We start from the raw sequence: 18,630 nt of genomic DNA on the forward strand, positions 1-18,630 counted from the left end.
ATAGCATGCTTAAACAGAGAAAATAGAGACGATTTTGTTTCTGCAGTCTTCCTTGCTGTCCCAGACACATTGATCTCTTCAGTGTTCTCTATAAAGGAAGAGGGGGCAAAATGGTCCAAGCCTGTTTTGATTAGTAATGCACAATCCCTAGGAATTGTCTTGGCACTGAACCCCACATGTCTGGTCCCGGCTTTTTCCATTCCAGTCACAACAAAGTTTAATACATAGGAATCTTTCTACCAGAACTTACGTCTGGTCATGTTATACTTGAGGTTTCTAATGCTGCAATCCTAAACACACTTAACCGTTGATCACGGAGGGGCTTGCACCACAATCCTATTTATGTTTAGTTTATGCACACTTAATTTGGGAATAAGTTCTATTAGACAGAGTAGGACTTAATTCCGAATAAACATGCATTCGCCGCGTAACACTTTCTATTGATGACACGGTGGCTCAGTTTGCACAATCAAATCCTTTGGCCCTGTTAATAACTGTTAATTACGGCTTTGTATATCACTGCAGTTTCAAAAACCTCGAGTGTTGCCGGGGTGGGTGAGGAAAAATATATCAGCCCTGAATTCAGAGCTGTCTCAGTTTTTGGCCTGGGTCTAAAGAAGGAGAGTCCCCCCCCCCTTAAGATTTTATTAAAGCTTTTTTAGAATGCAACAAGATGAAAGAAACTAATCTAAATAAAAACAAAAACAGAAAAAAGAAAGAAAGAAAATGCAGAGTCCTCCCTCAGAGGTAACTCTTAACCCTTGTCTCACTCAGAAAGTGATGGAGCCTCCCAGTGCTATTTTTCTAGAAAAATAGGTGCCAGAACTCACCATGAATGCTTCCCTTGTTCTCTTATACAGTCATACCTCAGGTTACAGATGCTTCAGGTTGTGTTTTTTCGAGTTACAGACTGCCAAAACCCGGAAGTACCGGAACGGGTTTTGGTGGTTGCGCATGCGCAGAAGCGCCAAATCGTGCTATGCGCAGAAGCGCCAAATCGCAACCTGCGCGTGCGCAGATGCACCACTGTGGGTTGCGAACGCTGCGGGTTGTGAACGTGCATTCCGCACGGATCACGTTCGCAATCCAAGCGTCCACTGTAATGGCAATGGTGCCCACCTGAGAGGTGCCGGAACTGAGTTCCTGTGAGTTCCATCTGGGAAAAGAAAACCCTGGACCCTTCTAGCTCTCATCTGGGAACTTTCTTTTCTTATCCCAGTTTCCAACCCTTACCTTTAACATATTGTTACAGCTGTTGTAAACAGAGCAACAGGGGCTGCAGGAATCATGAGAGGAGCAATGACCGGGCTTCACAGTTTTTCCCACATTGCTATTTTTAATTTTTTACATAGCACACGCACACAGCGTGATTTGCGATATATTGCTGTGTCGAATATTATGAAACCGCTTCCACGATGTGAACTTCAAACCGATTTTGGACGGTATATCTCGCAGCCCTTCCAGTATAGAAAATACAGAGCTTGGTGAAGCACTCGTTATAAGGTTGCTTCCGAACTTTCATGGAGTATACCAGGGATGGGGAACCTGTGACCTTTCAAATGTTGGACTCTCAGCTCATTAGCCCCAGTTAGTAATGGGAAGTGCCAGCATCTGGTACTTTGTGTGAGAGATGTTCCCTGTCTAACCATGGGGCTGTTGTTGCAGCCTGGTTTTATGTTGTCTGCGTCAACATATGCATGCTGCTGTTTTTCTTTTAAATCAGGCTTCATCAAATCAATGTTTCTAACATAAAGAGAAGCTCACCAGCCGGCTTTGCTTGCATATCCCTCCCCCACCTTGCAGTAAAGACAGGGGGTGGGATTAGTCATGGCTAACTTAATGCTAATCATTCGCATAGCAACCCTGTGTGCAGGTTTTCCAAAGGCTGGTTTTTCTGTCGTTGAGATTAGATATATGATCACCAGAAATTTGTTTGCTGAAAATGGCGGGCAGTAAGTGATTATCCCATTGGATAATCTGCCGTTCGACTTCCAAAACGTTTGGAAACCCAAGCGGCTTCTGATTGGCTGCAGGAAACTCCTGCAGCCAATCCGAAGCTGCGGAACCCACGTCGGACGTTCGGGTTCCAAAGAACGTTCGCAAACCGGCACACTTGCTTCCGGGTTTGCGGCGTCCAGGAGCCAAAATGTCCGAGTAGCAAGGCGTTCAGGATCTAAGGTACGACTGTATATTCCTAGAGGGAAATGAAGCAGCCAGGTTGTGATCTGGAGATCATACCTGTTTCTTTAACAGATCCTCTTTTTCTCTCTTAAATTATAGGTGTTATGGGGGGGGCAGCTGGGCTGACTGATACAGTCTTGGTGAGTCCTTAGCTCCCTATAAGGAATCAAAACACCCTATTTTTGGGTGCGTTTTCTTGGGTTCTGCTGGGCGATGGGGAGAAAGGTGGAGTTTGCTTGTCCCTAGACTTGGTCCTAGGCCTCTGGCTTGCCTTCTCTTTGCTTTGCCCTTGGAAAATTCAACTCCGTTTCTTCATGTCACACCCAAGATTCATTTAAAAACAGTGTAAATGAAGAACGCTGAATTAAGTAACTGCTAAATAACTGTTAGTCTGTTTTTAAACAAATAATTCCATTAAATTCTTTATTATATCTTGTAGGTAGATCCATCTAACCACAGACTACTCTTTGAAGTATTTGATGAAAATAGATTGGTAAGTGTTCTTTTATCTTTACATTCAGTGGCTGTGCCATAACCACACCCTTTTTTGCAGCCGAAATAATGCGAAAGCGGTGTAATACTTATCAAATGGTTGCATGTGGGGATATGAATTGTGACCCTTTTTTAATGGATTGGAGGCTTATAAACAGTTTGGAGTTTCCTGTTGGAATTGCTGAAAGGCAGGAGTGGGGTCAATCAGGAGTCTCCCACCTTCTGCCCTGCTTTTATTACAACGGACTGTTTTGTTTTTTAAACTGTTGGTTGCTGCTTCCTCGGAGATATATATTATTAGTAGGAAAAGGAACATTTTTAAAAAATAAATGACATGGAATGAAATGAATACATGCTACGTGGAACGGAACCCCAGTGCATTTGTTTTAAACCCATTTGAGTCAGTTAATAGGTGGCTAGTAAATTATGGAGGTAAATAAATAAATGCATGAAAACAGCTCTGGGTGTGATGGAAGGAAATTGGTATTTAGCCCTTTCTTTGCCCACTTCTCTGATTCACCATAGAGTCAGGCTCCCCCCAATTTCAAATGCGTGTTTGTGAGGTGAAAAGACCCAACTCTGAGCAAGATGCGTGTGGCGCTATGTCTTGATTGAAGTGTGGAAGCCCTTGGGAGATGTGGGAGCTATGTTTGTACATCATATTTCATTACCTATGAGGACCTCCTGGATTAGGGATTGTGTATGTATGAGAATAACATCAACACCAAACCTAGCTGTCATTTGTGCCATGTGTGTTTGTGTGTATCTCTATCTATCTCAGACCCTCCAAGTGCCCCTATTTTCCAGAGACAGTCCCGGATTTACAGAAGCCATCCTGATTTCTAATTCGATCCCGGGATGTCCCACTTTTCCTTAGGAGGTACCTATTTTCATTGGGGAAATTTTGGAGGGTGTGGGGTTTGCGACCCCCGCACAAAGGAGATCAGTAACTATACAACCATTAGAAGACATCTGAAGGCAGCCCTGTATAGGGAGGTTTTTTTAATGTTTGATGTTTTATTATGTTTTTATATATTTTTATATATTTTGGCAACCCGGTCAGATGGACGGGGAATAATAATAATAATAATAATAATAATAATAATGGAATAGGACGTCCCTATTTTCATTGGAGAAATGTTGGAGGGTATACTCTTATCTATCTATCTAATAGAAATATGTCCTGTAGTCCAAAATGCTGGATTCCCAGAGATGGTCTAGACGATGTGCCTGTTCTTTTTATTATTATTTTTGTGTAGTGAGGAATCATGGCGTTGTCGTCATTGGCAGAGTCCAGTTTTGCTAGTATAGATCATAATACTTACCCTCAGCAGTCTTTATCATTTTAAGCTACTCCTTGTAATTGGGCTGCTTCCCCCCCCCGCCCCCCTGGCCCCTGTATGGGAAAACAAGTGCTTAGAAAACAGACGCAGAGGTGCCCAGGATATGGTTTTGACTCAACACCCACGTGATTTTCCACAACTCCTTCTCCAAGGCTTTCTTTTATAAAAGCAGGTTGTTCTTTTTACTTCTGTAATAAGACTGTTTGGTTTCATTGGCCCTTCTTTCGTATTCGCACTGGAAGAGCATTGTCAGACTCTGCCTCAGTTCTTACCTTCTCCTTCCACCCCCTCTGACATTTATCAAAACCGCCATGTGCAGCAGAGCCGAATTCGGGCATTGTTTAACGTTGAGTCTGTTTGTTCTTCTGGAGCGTTTTGGCTCCTAACAAAGCAGAGCTCTATTCCATGTTGGCAATCTGAGCTAGTAATATTGCTAACTTTCTCCCTGGAGGCTCGCCAGCGTGGGGCAGCGTTTCTGGACGGCGTTTTAAGTCAGATCAGTACAGCTCTTCACAAACACCCCTGCGCTCCAGACCTCAGCTGCCTTCTCAGCCTCCCAAAAGCCGAAAAAGGAAGATTGTTGCTTGCTCCTGTCTGCTGCTTGAATTGTGTGTGTGTGTGTAAGAGTTTCTTCTTCTCCCTACGCACCCCCCAAACCGCCTCTCCTGGAAAACGCTGTGTATAGCTGGAGCGGGTTATTATAGTTCGTTTACAGTGGCAATATGATATCTGTGTCTACCACTCCAGCAAAAAAAAAGCTTGCTACTTAAATCACTTTTTAAGCATAAGGGGAGAAAGATATAGTTCCTAACCGTTCTTTAATATGTGCATTAGTCGAACGACACTCGAAGGCTTCGGCCAGCTTTGAGCAAACGCAATCTCCGTGTGTACCTTCCTCTGGCCATTTTTGTGACTCCCCGATCTGCCTGAGAACTTCAATGCAATATCAGCCAAGTACTGGTGGGGGGTCTTTGGTGGGTGCTGCTGGTGCTCTGTGTCTTGCTTCCCCCCCCCTCCGTTTTTTATTTTTTGTTTGGTCTGGTTTAGTACAAAAGGGTTCTGTGAATATGATGTACTTTTAGATTTATAGCAGAGCTTGAGTGTGTTTGCTGCCTCGGTCAGCTGTGAGAGATCTCCCGCTGGGCCGCTCCTTTCTGATGGAAAAGGAGCAGCTGTGAAGGTGCTGTTTCAGGCTCTTGCTGGTATTAAAGAAGAAAAAAAATAGCTGCTTGCATTGGAGAGGGGGAAATGGGTCATGTGATGCCAGCCACCCTACCCTATGTCACAGTGTGGAGGAGCGCTGATTGCTCTTACCCAATCATGCCTGGAATGTTGCTTGCCACTTGGGCTATTTCTGCTATCTGTCGCTATCAGTACAGCAGTGCTAACAGTTTGGCAGATGGGACACTTTTCCTCGGAGTTTATGTCTTCAGTTCTTAACTTCTGGCAGTGCCTGGACTCGTTGCCGTCTCCCCCCCTCTCCTCTCTCCCGAAACGATGGCCCATCGGCTGCGGTTTCATTTTGGCTCCGGGCGAAGCAACACAGCTCCCGAGTCGGAGATCTTAGACCACGAGAGAGAAGATGATGACTTTTTCATGTCATTCCACACTTTACCGAGAAGGAACGGGCCTCACCCTTTCTCCAGGCGCAGAATGGATTACGGCGACGGCAGCAGGGATCTGCGGGAAGCCAGTTCCTTGAAGAGGAGCACGTCCATGTTTATCCCCCAGCTTCTAAACAACATCGATGCACGTCCGACAAGGAGCTCGTCCATGCAGATCTCCCTCCAGCGTAAGGCAGTAAATGGACATTCTGATGAGTGTGGGGGCCCAGAGTCCCCTCTGGAGGAGACAGGTAACTTTTCAGATCTAGGGGAGCATGATGAATCTCTGGTTGGAAGCCATTCTTCTCAAAGTAGTCCGCAGGTGACTCCAGATAATTCTCCACCGAGGCAGACAGAGAACATGGGGCATGAGATTAACGGCGGGTCCTCTAACCATACAATATTTTGTACAATACCTTCCAATAACTGGAATGATGACAGCGCAGCCACGGCTCAAGACGGCGAAACCAACCCTGCATCAGGGTTAAACATCAGCGGGGTGAGGATTCAGCACAGAGCTTCCAGTGTGGACGTTCCTCATGTTACGCTGATGCCCTTTGGTCCCGAGGCTCAGAATGCCTCTTCTCCCTCTGAACCCAGGCGCTGGTCTTTGCAGCACCTGCCCGATGGGTCCTCCAGTTCGGGGAAGAAATTGTTTGTCTTCCAGTTGCAGCAGTCTCAGTCGAACAATGCAGAGGCGGGAGCAGATTACAATTTTGGTTTCACCGGAACAAAAGGGGATAGGTTGGTCAGGTACCCACGGATACGGCTGGAAAGGAGTACCTCGTACCCAGTTCAGCCCCATCCGGCACGAGTCAGCCCCACGGAGGACGACGGCGTGAATCCGGCACTTCGTGGAAATTGCAGGAATGGCCCTGAAATATCTCGAAGCGGATCAGTGGAGCGGGTTTCTCCCGGGCAAGGGTGCACCTTTAAAATCCGTCCCGATCAAAACTCCAGGCAGCAGCATTTCAGAATCCTTGTGACTCGTGGGACTAATGAGAGAGGCCAAGGTTCTGGACAGGAAAATCCTAATGCTCCTGGTTCTGTGGCAGGCAGCTCCTCAGTAAGTAGGAACATTAATGTGCTGGTGATAACTTAAATTTTCACAAATATGCTTTGCGTAGTTTGCATAATTGTTTGCAACTCATAATGCTAGCAGGAACTATATTCCTCTAGAACAATCTCAGAGCATCTTCGGTTCATTAAGCTAAAATAGCTTTCAGCTATGACTGCATCCATTGCAATGTTTTGAGGTCTCCTAGCAACTCACACGTTACTTAAGTCAATGTTACGTCATCCAGGGTTACAATAGGATTTAGTTTTACGAAAATCTGTAAGCCACTGTGCTGCTGTTTATAAATAGTGTCCACTTTGTTTAAAAAAAAAAGTTGCTTCTTGAAAAATAAATAGAACACACACACACAGTGATTAGAGTAATTCTCTACTGTGTGTATGAAGGAACCACAATTTTGTATTGGGGATTATAAAACCTTTAAGTGAAATGATTCACAGGGACTGTATTGCTTTCTGTCTAGTTATAACTTTGTAGTGGCAGAAGCGAAACTGTTGTGTTCTGCTCATTCCATTTGCGTTTTATCTTTTTAGCCTTTCGCTGTTAACAACGCGCTAGCATTTTAATTTGAGGCAATGCACATCTTTGGAGGGATAAATGCTTTTACATTCTACATGCATAATGTGTCGAAGCGGAGCTTCAACCCAAATAACATTACTTAAGAAAATGACAAAAGAGGAAAGGTAAATACTCTGTTCAATTATTTCACAGTGGCATCTAGAACAGCAGATACTATGTGAACACATGTGCAAGAATGGAACTTTAGCCATTTCTTGCTTCCATCACCATACGGGCATCGCTCTCTCAGGCATACTTAAAATGTATTTCAACAAAAGAAAGCAACGCCTGACTATGGGAGGGCAATGTGATGACTGCTGCTTTAATCGCGAGAGCTGCATCCTAATTTTACTTCTTGGAATGTACATACATCTACATGTCAAGAAGACTGAAGAAATAAACTTAGTTACTTTAGAAGCAATGCCACCTTCCTTCTCTTTTAGGAATTGTGTGGTCCTATATAGCGTGTGTAGAATTTTCTCTAGATTTCCCAGGAGTGGGGTGCTATAAGGAAGGGACCAGCAAACATTTTAATTGGTTTGCTTTCTCCTGGGATTTTACTGCCCCTGCCAAATCCTCCAGGTTTTATCGTAGACATATCGAAATTGCATTAAAATGCTTATTACGGGCGCTGAAGATTTTAAAGGGGAAAGGGCCCCTCTGCTTTGATGCTTCTACAGCAGTAATAATTTTGAACGAGCTATCTAAAGCAGATATACGGAGTGTTAAGTGTTGAGCGAGCTTTAGATATTCCGGAGGGTGACTGAGAGAGGCAAGGACCTGTTGGAATTATGGACCAAATTCTGCCTTAATTCTTGAGCCTTTGAGTGGGGCGAATTTCACTATTTTATGTGTATTAATTCACAAGTGATGAGAGAGTGAGCGGGCATGCACTCTCCACAGGATCGTGTAACAGCCTTGTCAAAGAAATTTTAAAATGTTGAACTTCAGAGTGTGTAATTAAAAAAAATAATATGATGCATATTTTATTAGATGCATGTCCTTTGCCATTCTGAGAATTGGAGGAGGCTGAGCACTTTTGAATTAAATAAATGTGTATGCCCTTTGATTTGAAAAAGCTGACAATAGAACCAGACCAGAGCAGAAAAATGCAGCTGGGGAAACTAAAATTGGCAGCTTTTTTAAATACCAGCTTCATTCCAAGTGAATGTACATACGTACACATAGATAAATGAAAAAGGGGTATCTAAAGGCTGTATATCTTTCCCCATTTCAGGGAAATACTTGATGCTATACTGTATGTACATACAAAATAAAGGCTTAAAAGAAGTCAAATATGCACATCTGCATCAGCTTAGTCTCTTCAGAACGTAGACAATAATTGCACAGACAATAATTGCATACAATCAAAGATTGAAGTTTCCAGCGGACAGTGCCAATGATATAAGTATAAAAAATCTAAATGGCAGATCTGTGTTCGATGAAACAACAACAAAAAATGCACAGCAATGTATGAACATTTTTGATTACCTGTAGAGCCTGATTATTCAAAAATATTCACCATATAGCAGACAGCACTGATTGTTCCTTCAGAAAGTATTATGGGTTTGCACTGCAGAAATGGCAGATTGGACAACCCTCTGGGGGACTCATTTAACACAATTAAAGGCGTCACTATGCTCTGTAGACCACTCTATAATAGTTATTAGATTCAATAACGTGCTTGCCAAACAAACACTGTAAGCTGGCAAGCCTTGATATTAGGTACAAATTGCCACCTTTCAGCAGTTGACAAATATAAACCATGTTGATGCATGCACACTTTGGACTCAATTGCATTATACATTGAAAACTGTGCCATTATCACTTTAAGCAGACATGGCTTCCCCCAAAGAATGCTGGGAACTCTAGTTTCTTAAAGGTAGTGAGAGGTGTCAGGAGAGCCTGCACAGAACTACAACTCACAAGAGTGCTTTATCAATCAATCCCTCTTCCCGGGGAACTCTTGGAATGGTAGCTCTGTAACTCTCAGCACTACAGTTCCTGGGATTTTTTTGGGAGGGGGGCCTGTTTGTTTGTCTGTTTGCATCTTTTTGTTATTCGTAGAATCATGGAATTGGAAAAGTTGGAAGCACCTGCATTGAAACTATTGACCATCTAGTAAGCTTGCAGAATTATATGCAAACTACAACTAGTTTGCATATATTCTAAATTAGATGGGTGTGCAACACAACCTGTTGGACGCAACTTTTTCACATCTGATGCATGAGATTTCCCATCGACACACATTTTCATAGATAAGTATGTCGAAGGGAGGACCTTCTTTGCACTTGCATCTAATAGACTGGTAACTCCGTCTTTCCTACACAAGCGTTCCATTCTACACTTTGTGACTTTGGTTTGCTTTTAGTGTTTTCAAATGGTAAGCGGCCTCACGTGCCTTGGCAGAGAGGCAATATACAAAATGCATTAAACAAATAACGCTCAGGCGCACACACGGCACAAACCCGCACTTCCTTAACCCTAATACAGTCAAAGCCGCGAGGAGAAATTCGGTATGGGCTTAATGGGTTGACATTTTCCATTGTATATTAACATTCGGGCGCTTGAACTGAGGCAATGAGCACGGCCAGAGCATTCTTTAAGTAAGCATTTTCCAGATATTCATCTAAAGTGCTGCTTTCCCTCATCCAAGTGGCTGTCTGCTTTTTTGCTTAGCTTAGTTGCGCAAGAGAGCTGAGGGCTTAGAAATGAAAACTCTCTATATCGAATACACTTAGCTGTGGACGCATGTGTGCTGTATATTCTGGAGGCTGAGAGTGGCTACTGTGCGGAAGCTCAGTTCAGACACTGAACCAGAGTGAGCTGTGGTAAGTCTTCAAGTGGTCTGCCATCATCCCATTTGCTTCTGTTGCTTGACAATGAGAGGTAATGAAATTCGAAGGTTCCGCTTTTGGTTTTTAAAGAAACCACAGCTTTCTTATTATATTAGAATTTTGGGGGCTGGTTTGTTCTAACTGTGGTTAGTTCAGACAAAGCAGGGTCAAACAATGGTTTCAGATTCTGGTTTGTTAGCTAGCCCGCAGTTAATTGAAGATGGAAGGAGGGGAGAGTGTGAGGCTGCAGCTTGTTCTCTTATCATAGCACGAAACCATAATTATAACTGTGCTATTATGTGCTTTATTTATGAACTGCCGTTAATAAATGTTAATCCAAAAGTGGGATGTTGTCTTTTTTAAAAAAAACCAAAACAAAATTAGAGCTTGAATCGATTAGTAAAAAAAACACACAACTTGATGGACTGTTGCTACTACTAGTAATAATTTTAACACAGTCTCATAAGATTGATTAGTCAAGGAGCAATGCTTAAGCAGTTTTGTTTTCTGTTTATCAGTCATGTTTTCTGTTTCCCATACTGCACCAGCTCAAAGAATGTTGGAGAGAGATGCCTTGACTGTTCTTCTAGCATTCTCCCACCGTAGTCCATTTTCTGCAGGTTTTTGTCCTTCGCAGAGAGGTGGCTAGGGCTGTGCCTCGTGCAAGCTTTATCGTAGCTCAAGGAAATTTCCAGTAAGCTTCTTAAAGTGTGATGCCAGTGAGGAACAGCGTTGCACTCATATGCACCTATCCCATTTCAAGTGGATGTTAGCAGAAGGGGAGAGTCACTCCATTAGAAAGTCACCTCAATCTTATTTTGGGAAACCCTTTAAATCTGTGGTGGGAGAGGCTTCTGCGTTTAATCAAACCAAACCCGTAGAGAAGAATATATTTTATGAAAGCTGTTCAGGCAAAATAGCTTCCAATCTCTTCCCCGGTTCAGCTAGTTTGTGATTATTTGATTGATATAGGACCTGGGATTTGGTCTGAAGGCAGCAGCTGCTTCAAGGCTTATTTATCTGGAGTGAAAACATTCATGCGGGCGTCTGTAGTCCTATTGCTACTGAGTGTTTATGACCTTTCAAATATCTTCTCTTTTGGTCCGAAGAGCTTTCACACAGGCAGGATGCATTTCATTAAGAGTTACCATAAAACTGTTAGAATTCCAGCTCCATGATTGCAGCCATGGGATTGTTGTCTATCACATGATGGTGTATGTTTTCATTCTACAGAGTGCAAAGTGACGGAGACAGGATCTTTGTGTTACTGTGTTCCGTGAAATGGGACTATTGTCCTTTGTTCTTTATTTTTGCTGTCTGGTGCTAGGGAGAGAGGGAGCCATGTTGCAGTTCTCTGTGTGTTTATATGTAAATAAAGTAGATTAGCCAAAATGCTGAGTTGCTGAGGTCTGTTACGCAAGCTGCGAAGACTCTGCGGATTCCTGAGTGTGCCGATGACTGTTGGCATCGGTCGCTGTGATGTTCGGGCAGAAGAAAACTTTTGAAGCTCCCGAACGGATGACCAGGAGGGAGAGAACATGCCAGACAGGCATGTGTCTCTGCCAGGGCCCTACTCAAGTGTAGGATGACCTCCTGACAAAAACTAGAGAAGAAAATAGGACCACGTTGACCTAATATTTAAGCGCAATGCCTAATCTGTAGGTGCATGTGTTTGGAAGGCCCGTTCTGGATTCTGTTGGGCTGATATTTTGCAAAGAAGTCTTTTCTGTATTTGTCTCTGCTGGTATTAAAAAATGGGCTATGCTGTATTTTAGTACACATGTTCACGTCTGCTGTATTGGTCTATAAAAGTGGCTTGGGCAAGGAAATGCCGCTATGTTTTTAGTTGACGAGGGTCTGTCTGAGAGAATTCCAGACACCCTTGGCAAAGAAAAGATTTTAGAGCTAGAATTTCAGAGGCGCTGCTGACGAAGACATGGACCCTTAGAGGGCTTTAGAACATGGGTCTAGCTTGGTCACAAAATGCCCTGTGTCTTTCCTCCATTCTGTTGGATTATATCAAACTGTTAAATACCTATGCAAGGTCTTTCTGGTGACGGCCATGGCTTGTGACAATACAATATGATATGATACGTTACGGTAATCTTTATTGTCATTGTCCCATACAGAATATTGATTTGTATACCAGCGGTGGAGGGATGGCGGGTGCTGGGCTGCCGTTAGCAGCAGTTCTGCAGGAACCATTTTGCAGCCGCAGGCAAGGCTTAGCAGGTGGCATGTCCCAATTTGCCTTTGAGCGATGACTCTAGTTGCAGAATGAGAGTTCCCTGTCCCTACAAACACATCCCGTATTCCAGGCTTATGGTAGAGGTCTTAGTGGTTTCTCCTTCGTTGTTAATTCCCCCCACCTCTTGTTTATTTAGTATTTGGTGACGTACTGTTGTGGCAGTCTTCTTGCATTTTGACACTTTTAAATAAAAGGTAATTTTAGGCAACAACCCTTTCCTTCTTTTTTTTTTCTTTTTTTTGAAAAATGGAAACAAACAAAAAGTGAGGTCCATGTATACTTATTTGTTCTTTCTATATAACTTTTCAGGCATGAAAGCTCCTTTTGTAAGCAGGAAATATGAGTAAGTCATATTGCTGAAATTAGCTATTCTCACAGTTCCCTTGTGAAAGGATACTTGTTGATGATGGGTTTTTAGGAATGCCATCTATCTGTTTTTGTATCTTAAGCCAGGTGTATAATGCTTCTATAAATCAGAGTGTCAACCCTGGCTTTTTAAAGCAAACATTCTGGGTTCAAGGTATACAGATTATATTTGGCATGTACTGGTTTAAAAGTAGGTAATCAGATTAAGATACCGGATGCTCAACAGATATGAATTTATTTATTGAGGCAACCAAGCAAGTAATGAACTTCCATATTAACAGAAGTCAGCCCTTGAAATAGCTTCTGAACCATCATGGACAAATGTGTGTTTTTGGATATTTAGCCTGAAAGTTCATGCTACCTTGAATCTCAAATGTCTTGGCTCCTGAACAAATCTGCTCCCAAGCTATCGAAACCCGGAAGTGAGTGTTCCAGTTTTAGAACGATTTTCAGAAGCCGAACGTCCGGAGTGGCTTCCGATTGGCTGCAGAACCACTCCTGCAACCAATCAGAAGCTGCGCCTTGGACTCCCAGAATGCATTCTGTTCAAGAACCAAGGTACGGCTGTATATTCTGCTGTTGACTTCGTTCCCAAACCTGTTGAATTGCTGTCATGTAGTTGTAAAAGGGACCACATTGAAGCAAAAAGGTGCAGATACAAAGGGGTCCCGTTGGAAAACCCAAAAGTGACCTCTCTGACTAATACATGTATTTAATTTTCAAGCAATTTCAGAGTGATAGGAATAATGGAGATCTTTCTTCAGTAGTTAGTTTCTGCTCTTCATGTAACAACATTTTTGTGAATCAGTTCCTATAACACTGTAGCAATATTGTGGCTGGACTGGACCTCTGGATAATAGAAACTAATACTTTTGCTTTTTATTTTTATTTTTGTTATTCAATTTCTATACTGCTCTTCATCTTCATCACAGGGCAGTTTCCAATATAGAAACACAACATACATAACTTAGTAACAAACAAGCAAAATACTCCCCCATGGTTATCAAACCTAGCCGTTATTGGCATACTCCTATCTCCTGCTCTCTGTATAAAATCGCAGAGCTGCGATACAGAAAGGGAAGTTTCTCTTCATGTAGTAATACATGTTGTGACCTAGACGTACCATAGTGCATGGATAGAGGATGTGAAATTTGTAAGTTTTTTTGCTTGCAGATTTAAAGGGTTCCTAAATGGACAAACTGAGAAAAAAACCACAGTTCTGTAACTTCAAGTATCCCTGGGATAGCTCAGTTGGTAGAGCATGAGACTCTTAATCTCAGGGCAAACAAATTCCAGCATTGCAGGGGGTTGGACTAGATGAACCTCGTGGTCCCTTCCAGCCCTACAATTCTATGATTCTGAGTGTGTGGAAAAAGTTGAAACATGGCACTCCTGCTCACTTCTGCTTGTGGCCTTTTGGACACATGCTTGGGGTGATTCCAATCATTCTTTTTCAGGTTGAACCTCTTAAGTCTAGAAGGTAGTTGTGTGTGGCCTCTCTAGTACTGTCCTGTTTAACATAGTTTTGTGATGTGGACTGAGGATAATGAAGTGCGTGAAACTTTCTCACAGCGGTGCGGGTGATAGGCCTGCAACAACATGGGCAGGAGAACCAGCACTGACAAGAGTATGAATGTAGGAAGCTGATCTATAGAGTCAATTCATCTAAGCTGCTCTGACTGGCATTGGGACTCTTAAGGTCTCAGGCAAAGGTATTTTCCAGCTGCTAATCAGAGATATTGCACTCATAATATGCAAGGCCATAAGCTCTGCAGCAGTATGGGAGGGACTAAATGGAGAAGATGATGATTTCCAACAGCTTAGCAAGATTCAAGATGCCGCGTTATTTCTTCTTATTTCAACTTAAAAACCCAACCTCTTTATTGGAGAATGGGAAAGCATCAAACATAAGGAATAATAAAAAAATGAGTCCAAAGGTGAACTAGATTACTACAGGACAGTTATAGCATAAATTCTACTGTGGGTAAACCGGTGGAAAGCATAATTAAAGAAGGAAGTGAAAGCATGAAGAAGAACAAGACTTGCTGAGAAGGAACCAGCATAGCTTCTACAATGAAAAGTCCTGCCTGGATCAATATTTTGAAGTTCATTAATATAATTAATAAATATTTTGATCAGGGTGGCCTGTAAGACCTAATAACAACAACAACAAGCTAACAACAACATACTATTATTAATAATAATAATAATACTAATAATAATACCCAAGCCACTCTTATATACAGTGGTACCTCTAGTTACGAACTTAATTCGTAAGCTTTGCTTAAGCCCCTCACCAAAGGCTTCTGAGTAAACTTAGCAATTGCCCAGTAAGGGGATAGACCATTTTGCAGACAACAGAAAGCAGAGGGAATAAGTGAATGAACAATTCTCACAGTGGAAGTTAGCAAACGATACTATTCCTGAAGGATTTGTATGTGAATCATGGCTTTTACCTTGTTCATAAGTGAACTGGAGCCAGATGAGCACTGCAGTAGCACAGTTTGCAAATGGCATGCAGGCAGTGACTGATTTACACATGTTTGATAGGTGCATGACTGTGCGTGTGTGTATCACGGCGACCTGGAAGTGGCCGGAAAAGGCAGTGGAACAGGCTTATGTGCACTCCGCTGTCACCCACAATGACCCGAAATGCAGCCTCCATTCAAATCGGGATGCCTGTATAGCTGTCCAGGATGGGGAAAGAATCCTAAAATAATTTATTTAAACTGGGGGAATAGGCAACAAAATGGCAAATGAAGTGTAAAGTGATGCCGTTGCAGCAAAAAAAAAATCCTAACTTCAGAATGTACTGACAGGGTCTGAACTGGCAATGACTCTCCAGGAAAGAGGGATTGGGGATGCTGTAGATTACTCAGTGATAAATGTCAGTTCGTTATAGGGCAACTCTGAAAAACCCAGTAATGCTAAGGATTGCTAGGAAACTAACTGAAAATAAAACGATCAGTATCGCAATGCCTTCTTATAAATCTATGGTGCAGCTGCGTTTGGAGCAATGTGTGCAGTTCTGGTGACCATATCTGGAAAAGAAAAAATATGGGAGAGCAGAAAAAGATGCAGAAAAGCAGAATGATCGAGGTGTCTTTGCTGTGAAGAAAGTCTAAAGTATTTGGGGCTTTTGAGTTCAGAAAAAAGGTGACCCAGATGGTGATATGATAAAGGTTTGTGCACAGTACAGAGAAAGTAGATAGGGGAAAGTTTTTCGACTCCTTTCTTACTGACCTATTAGAACCTGACCAATGAAACTTTATGGTGAGAGATTCTGGGCAGATGAAAGGAAGTCTTTTCCCCACACATAGCATAGTTAATTAGCAGAATTCGCTGCCTCACGATGCGGCGGTGGCCACTAGTTTGCATGGTTTTACAGTGCATGGAGGAAGAATATATAGATGGCTATTAGCCATGAAATATTAATTTCCCAGGTGGCTGGGAGGCTACTCAGTGATTGGGAAGGATATGGAGCCACAGCTGGAGGCAACAGGGGTCTGTGCATTGAGACGCCTCTCTCTCTGTGTGGCCCAAAATGGCCAAGCTCTCTCTGTGCCCTGCGATTCAATAAATCTGGCTACGTTGTTCATTCAGAAGCATTTCAATGTAAGACCCAAGCACCGCTTATGGACTCATAGCTCAGTAGCTACCTTGTAAAGCTCATTGCAGAGTTAAGTATGCAGCCATACAAGGCCAAAGAAAGAGTTTTTTGCATGTTGTTTTGCTTGCAATGTGCCTCTTGCTGCCTGATGCCCTATCTTCATTAAGTTAAGAGTGTGAAACAAAACAAAGGAACAAAACAGATCTATTTATAAGAGGTGTGTGTGTGTGTGTGTGTGTGTTTATGGGGCAGGGGGATAGAGGGAAGGGTTGGTTAAGCTAACCAAAAGTTTTCAGCGGCGTTGTCAGAAGAAAGCTGTTAGTTCAAGCGTCCCCCCAGCTTCTGTGCTCTTGTATGCCTTTTTCTGGTATGTATTCCTCTTGGACAGCAAGCTACAGCAGCCCTGTGCTGGCTAGGTGACATCAATCAGGATGCCTGTGTCTTTCGCCAGCCAAAACAGATGTTGGAACAGGAGGAGGGATAAAAGAATTCAGTGTCCTCAATTTGTGCTGCCAGCTTCATTTTCCACGGGGCTGGCGTTATAGGGGTAGCTGCTCTTGTACTACTATTTAGAATATTATTATTATTTTCCTGCACCGGGAGCAATGCAAAATATTAACAGCCCTGATTTAATCGTATCCACTATAAATATCAAGTTACCCATGCACGGTGATGAGTGTGTGCGCATATGTAAGTATGCGTGTGTACGTAGCGTTTGTGCGTGCATGCATAATCTATGCACACATCTGAGTGGATGTCGCCAACAACACTTTCCCTGTTTCATGGCTTGATTGCATAGCTGTGGTGGGGTTGTAGCACACATTCCAAGTGTGCCCTATCCTGTAATCACTGAGGTTTACCACATAATGTACAAGCCATCTGAGGGAGGGATGTGGCCAGCTGCCCGGAATTAAACAGAAATCGGTAATATTGCATATTGAGCTGCCCATTGTAATTAGAAACTTGGGAATTTCTAATTCAGTCTGGACCAGGATTGGGGAGCTGCTCTGGTACAATATTACTGATGTTGTTGGCCCACAACTTCTGTAATCCCTGATTATAATTTAGGCTGGTGGGAGTTTGGGGAGGGGGTCTAATGGCATTTGGAAGACCTCAGATTCCCAAACACTGTTCTAGACATCTGTAACTCTTATTGTCTCTGAGAGAGTGGGGGTCCAGATGACCCCTCTGTGTGTTGAAAGTACGTGTGAATGGAGTTCCATCTGCTTCCATTTCCATTTGTGCATTCAGCGTGTGAAGGGGTTGTGTGAAGGAGATCCTGGCTTAGTCAGGACCTCCCTTGTGGAGGAGCTCTAGGTGTGTAGAGTAGTATTATGAAACCTTGAGTCCCCAGAGGTTGCTGGACTCTTATCACTCATCATTCCCAGTGAATTTAGTCCATGGTCACAGAGGCTAGAAGATGTAATTCGACGGCATCCTGGGACCCAATGTTGAAAAACACCAGTGAACCCCTTAACACAATATCTGAGTATGCAACAGTGGGAGTTGGCAGGCGATTCTGCATGGCTCCCCACTCATTCTTTCAGTCTATGTGTATTTGGGGTGGGTGACATGTGAATCTCCTTTATGTTCAGCTGCCCATGTGAATGATGCCTTCAGGATCTTGAAACAGCCAGGTATCTAAGCTGCTGTATCTAATGCAGCTTTTTACTAACACAGGGTGGGAAAAGTAAAATGAAAATAAAACACAAATGAAAGCAGAACTTGATGACATATACCTATAAATATAAATACATATAAATATAAATATACAAAGGTCTATCCCCCAGTGTCTTCTTGTTTTGCGGAATTTATTCATGATTGCTATTTTCTGATCGTCTTCCTCCTCTATAATATCTATAAAATATATTTTTGAATTGTAGTGACCAGAACTCTGCACAGTGCAATCACATCAGCATTTTGATATTGGCAATTTCATTTTCTATCTCTTTCCTAATCAACCCTAGCATAGAATTCAATTTATTCATAGCTGGCACACACTGGGTCAATATCTTCATTACACTACAATTTCTATAGCCTTTTTCTGAGCAGACACAATGTGAGTTTAAACCCCATGATATGGGTATATTTATTTTGACCCAGTACTTCACTTCCTTACATAGAGTCACATTAGCCGTCCAATGCTCATTCATCCAGATTGGAGACAGCTTTTTGGAAATCCATGTTTGCTTTTACCACCCTGAACAATTGGGAGTTATCAGCAAACATGGCCACCTCACTACTCACCATTAACTCCAGGTAATTGGAGTTGTTGTTGACTACAAACCCCATCATCCCCAACCAGCGGTCAGGAAT

General features: G+C 42.7%; 1 protein-coding gene across 11 annotated transcripts in view; it reads left to right on the forward strand.

Moving 5' to 3' along the window:
- NEDD4L (NEDD4 like E3 ubiquitin protein ligase) overlaps positions 1-18,630 on the forward strand; it is a 255,186-nt gene that overhangs the window by 126,396 nt on the left and 110,160 nt on the right. For 6 of the 11 annotated variants that reach the window (XM_080973417.1, XM_080973418.1, XM_080973419.1 and 3 more), the window contains one exon: positions 2,621-2,674. In XM_080973417.1, the coding sequence (XP_080829543.1) occupies positions 2,621-2,674 (54 nt within the window). Of the gene's footprint in view, positions 1-2,620; positions 2,675-5,412; positions 6,687-18,630 lie in introns of those variants that run through there. The other 5 variants (XM_080973409.1, XM_080973412.1, XM_080973415.1 and 2 more) reach the window with 5 other exon arrangements.

This window comes from Podarcis pityusensis (genome assembly GCF_964106645.2).
Source record: "Podarcis pityusensis genome assembly, chromosome: 11".
Lineage (NCBI taxonomy): Eukaryota > Metazoa > Chordata > Lepidosauria > Squamata > Lacertidae > Podarcis > Podarcis pityusensis.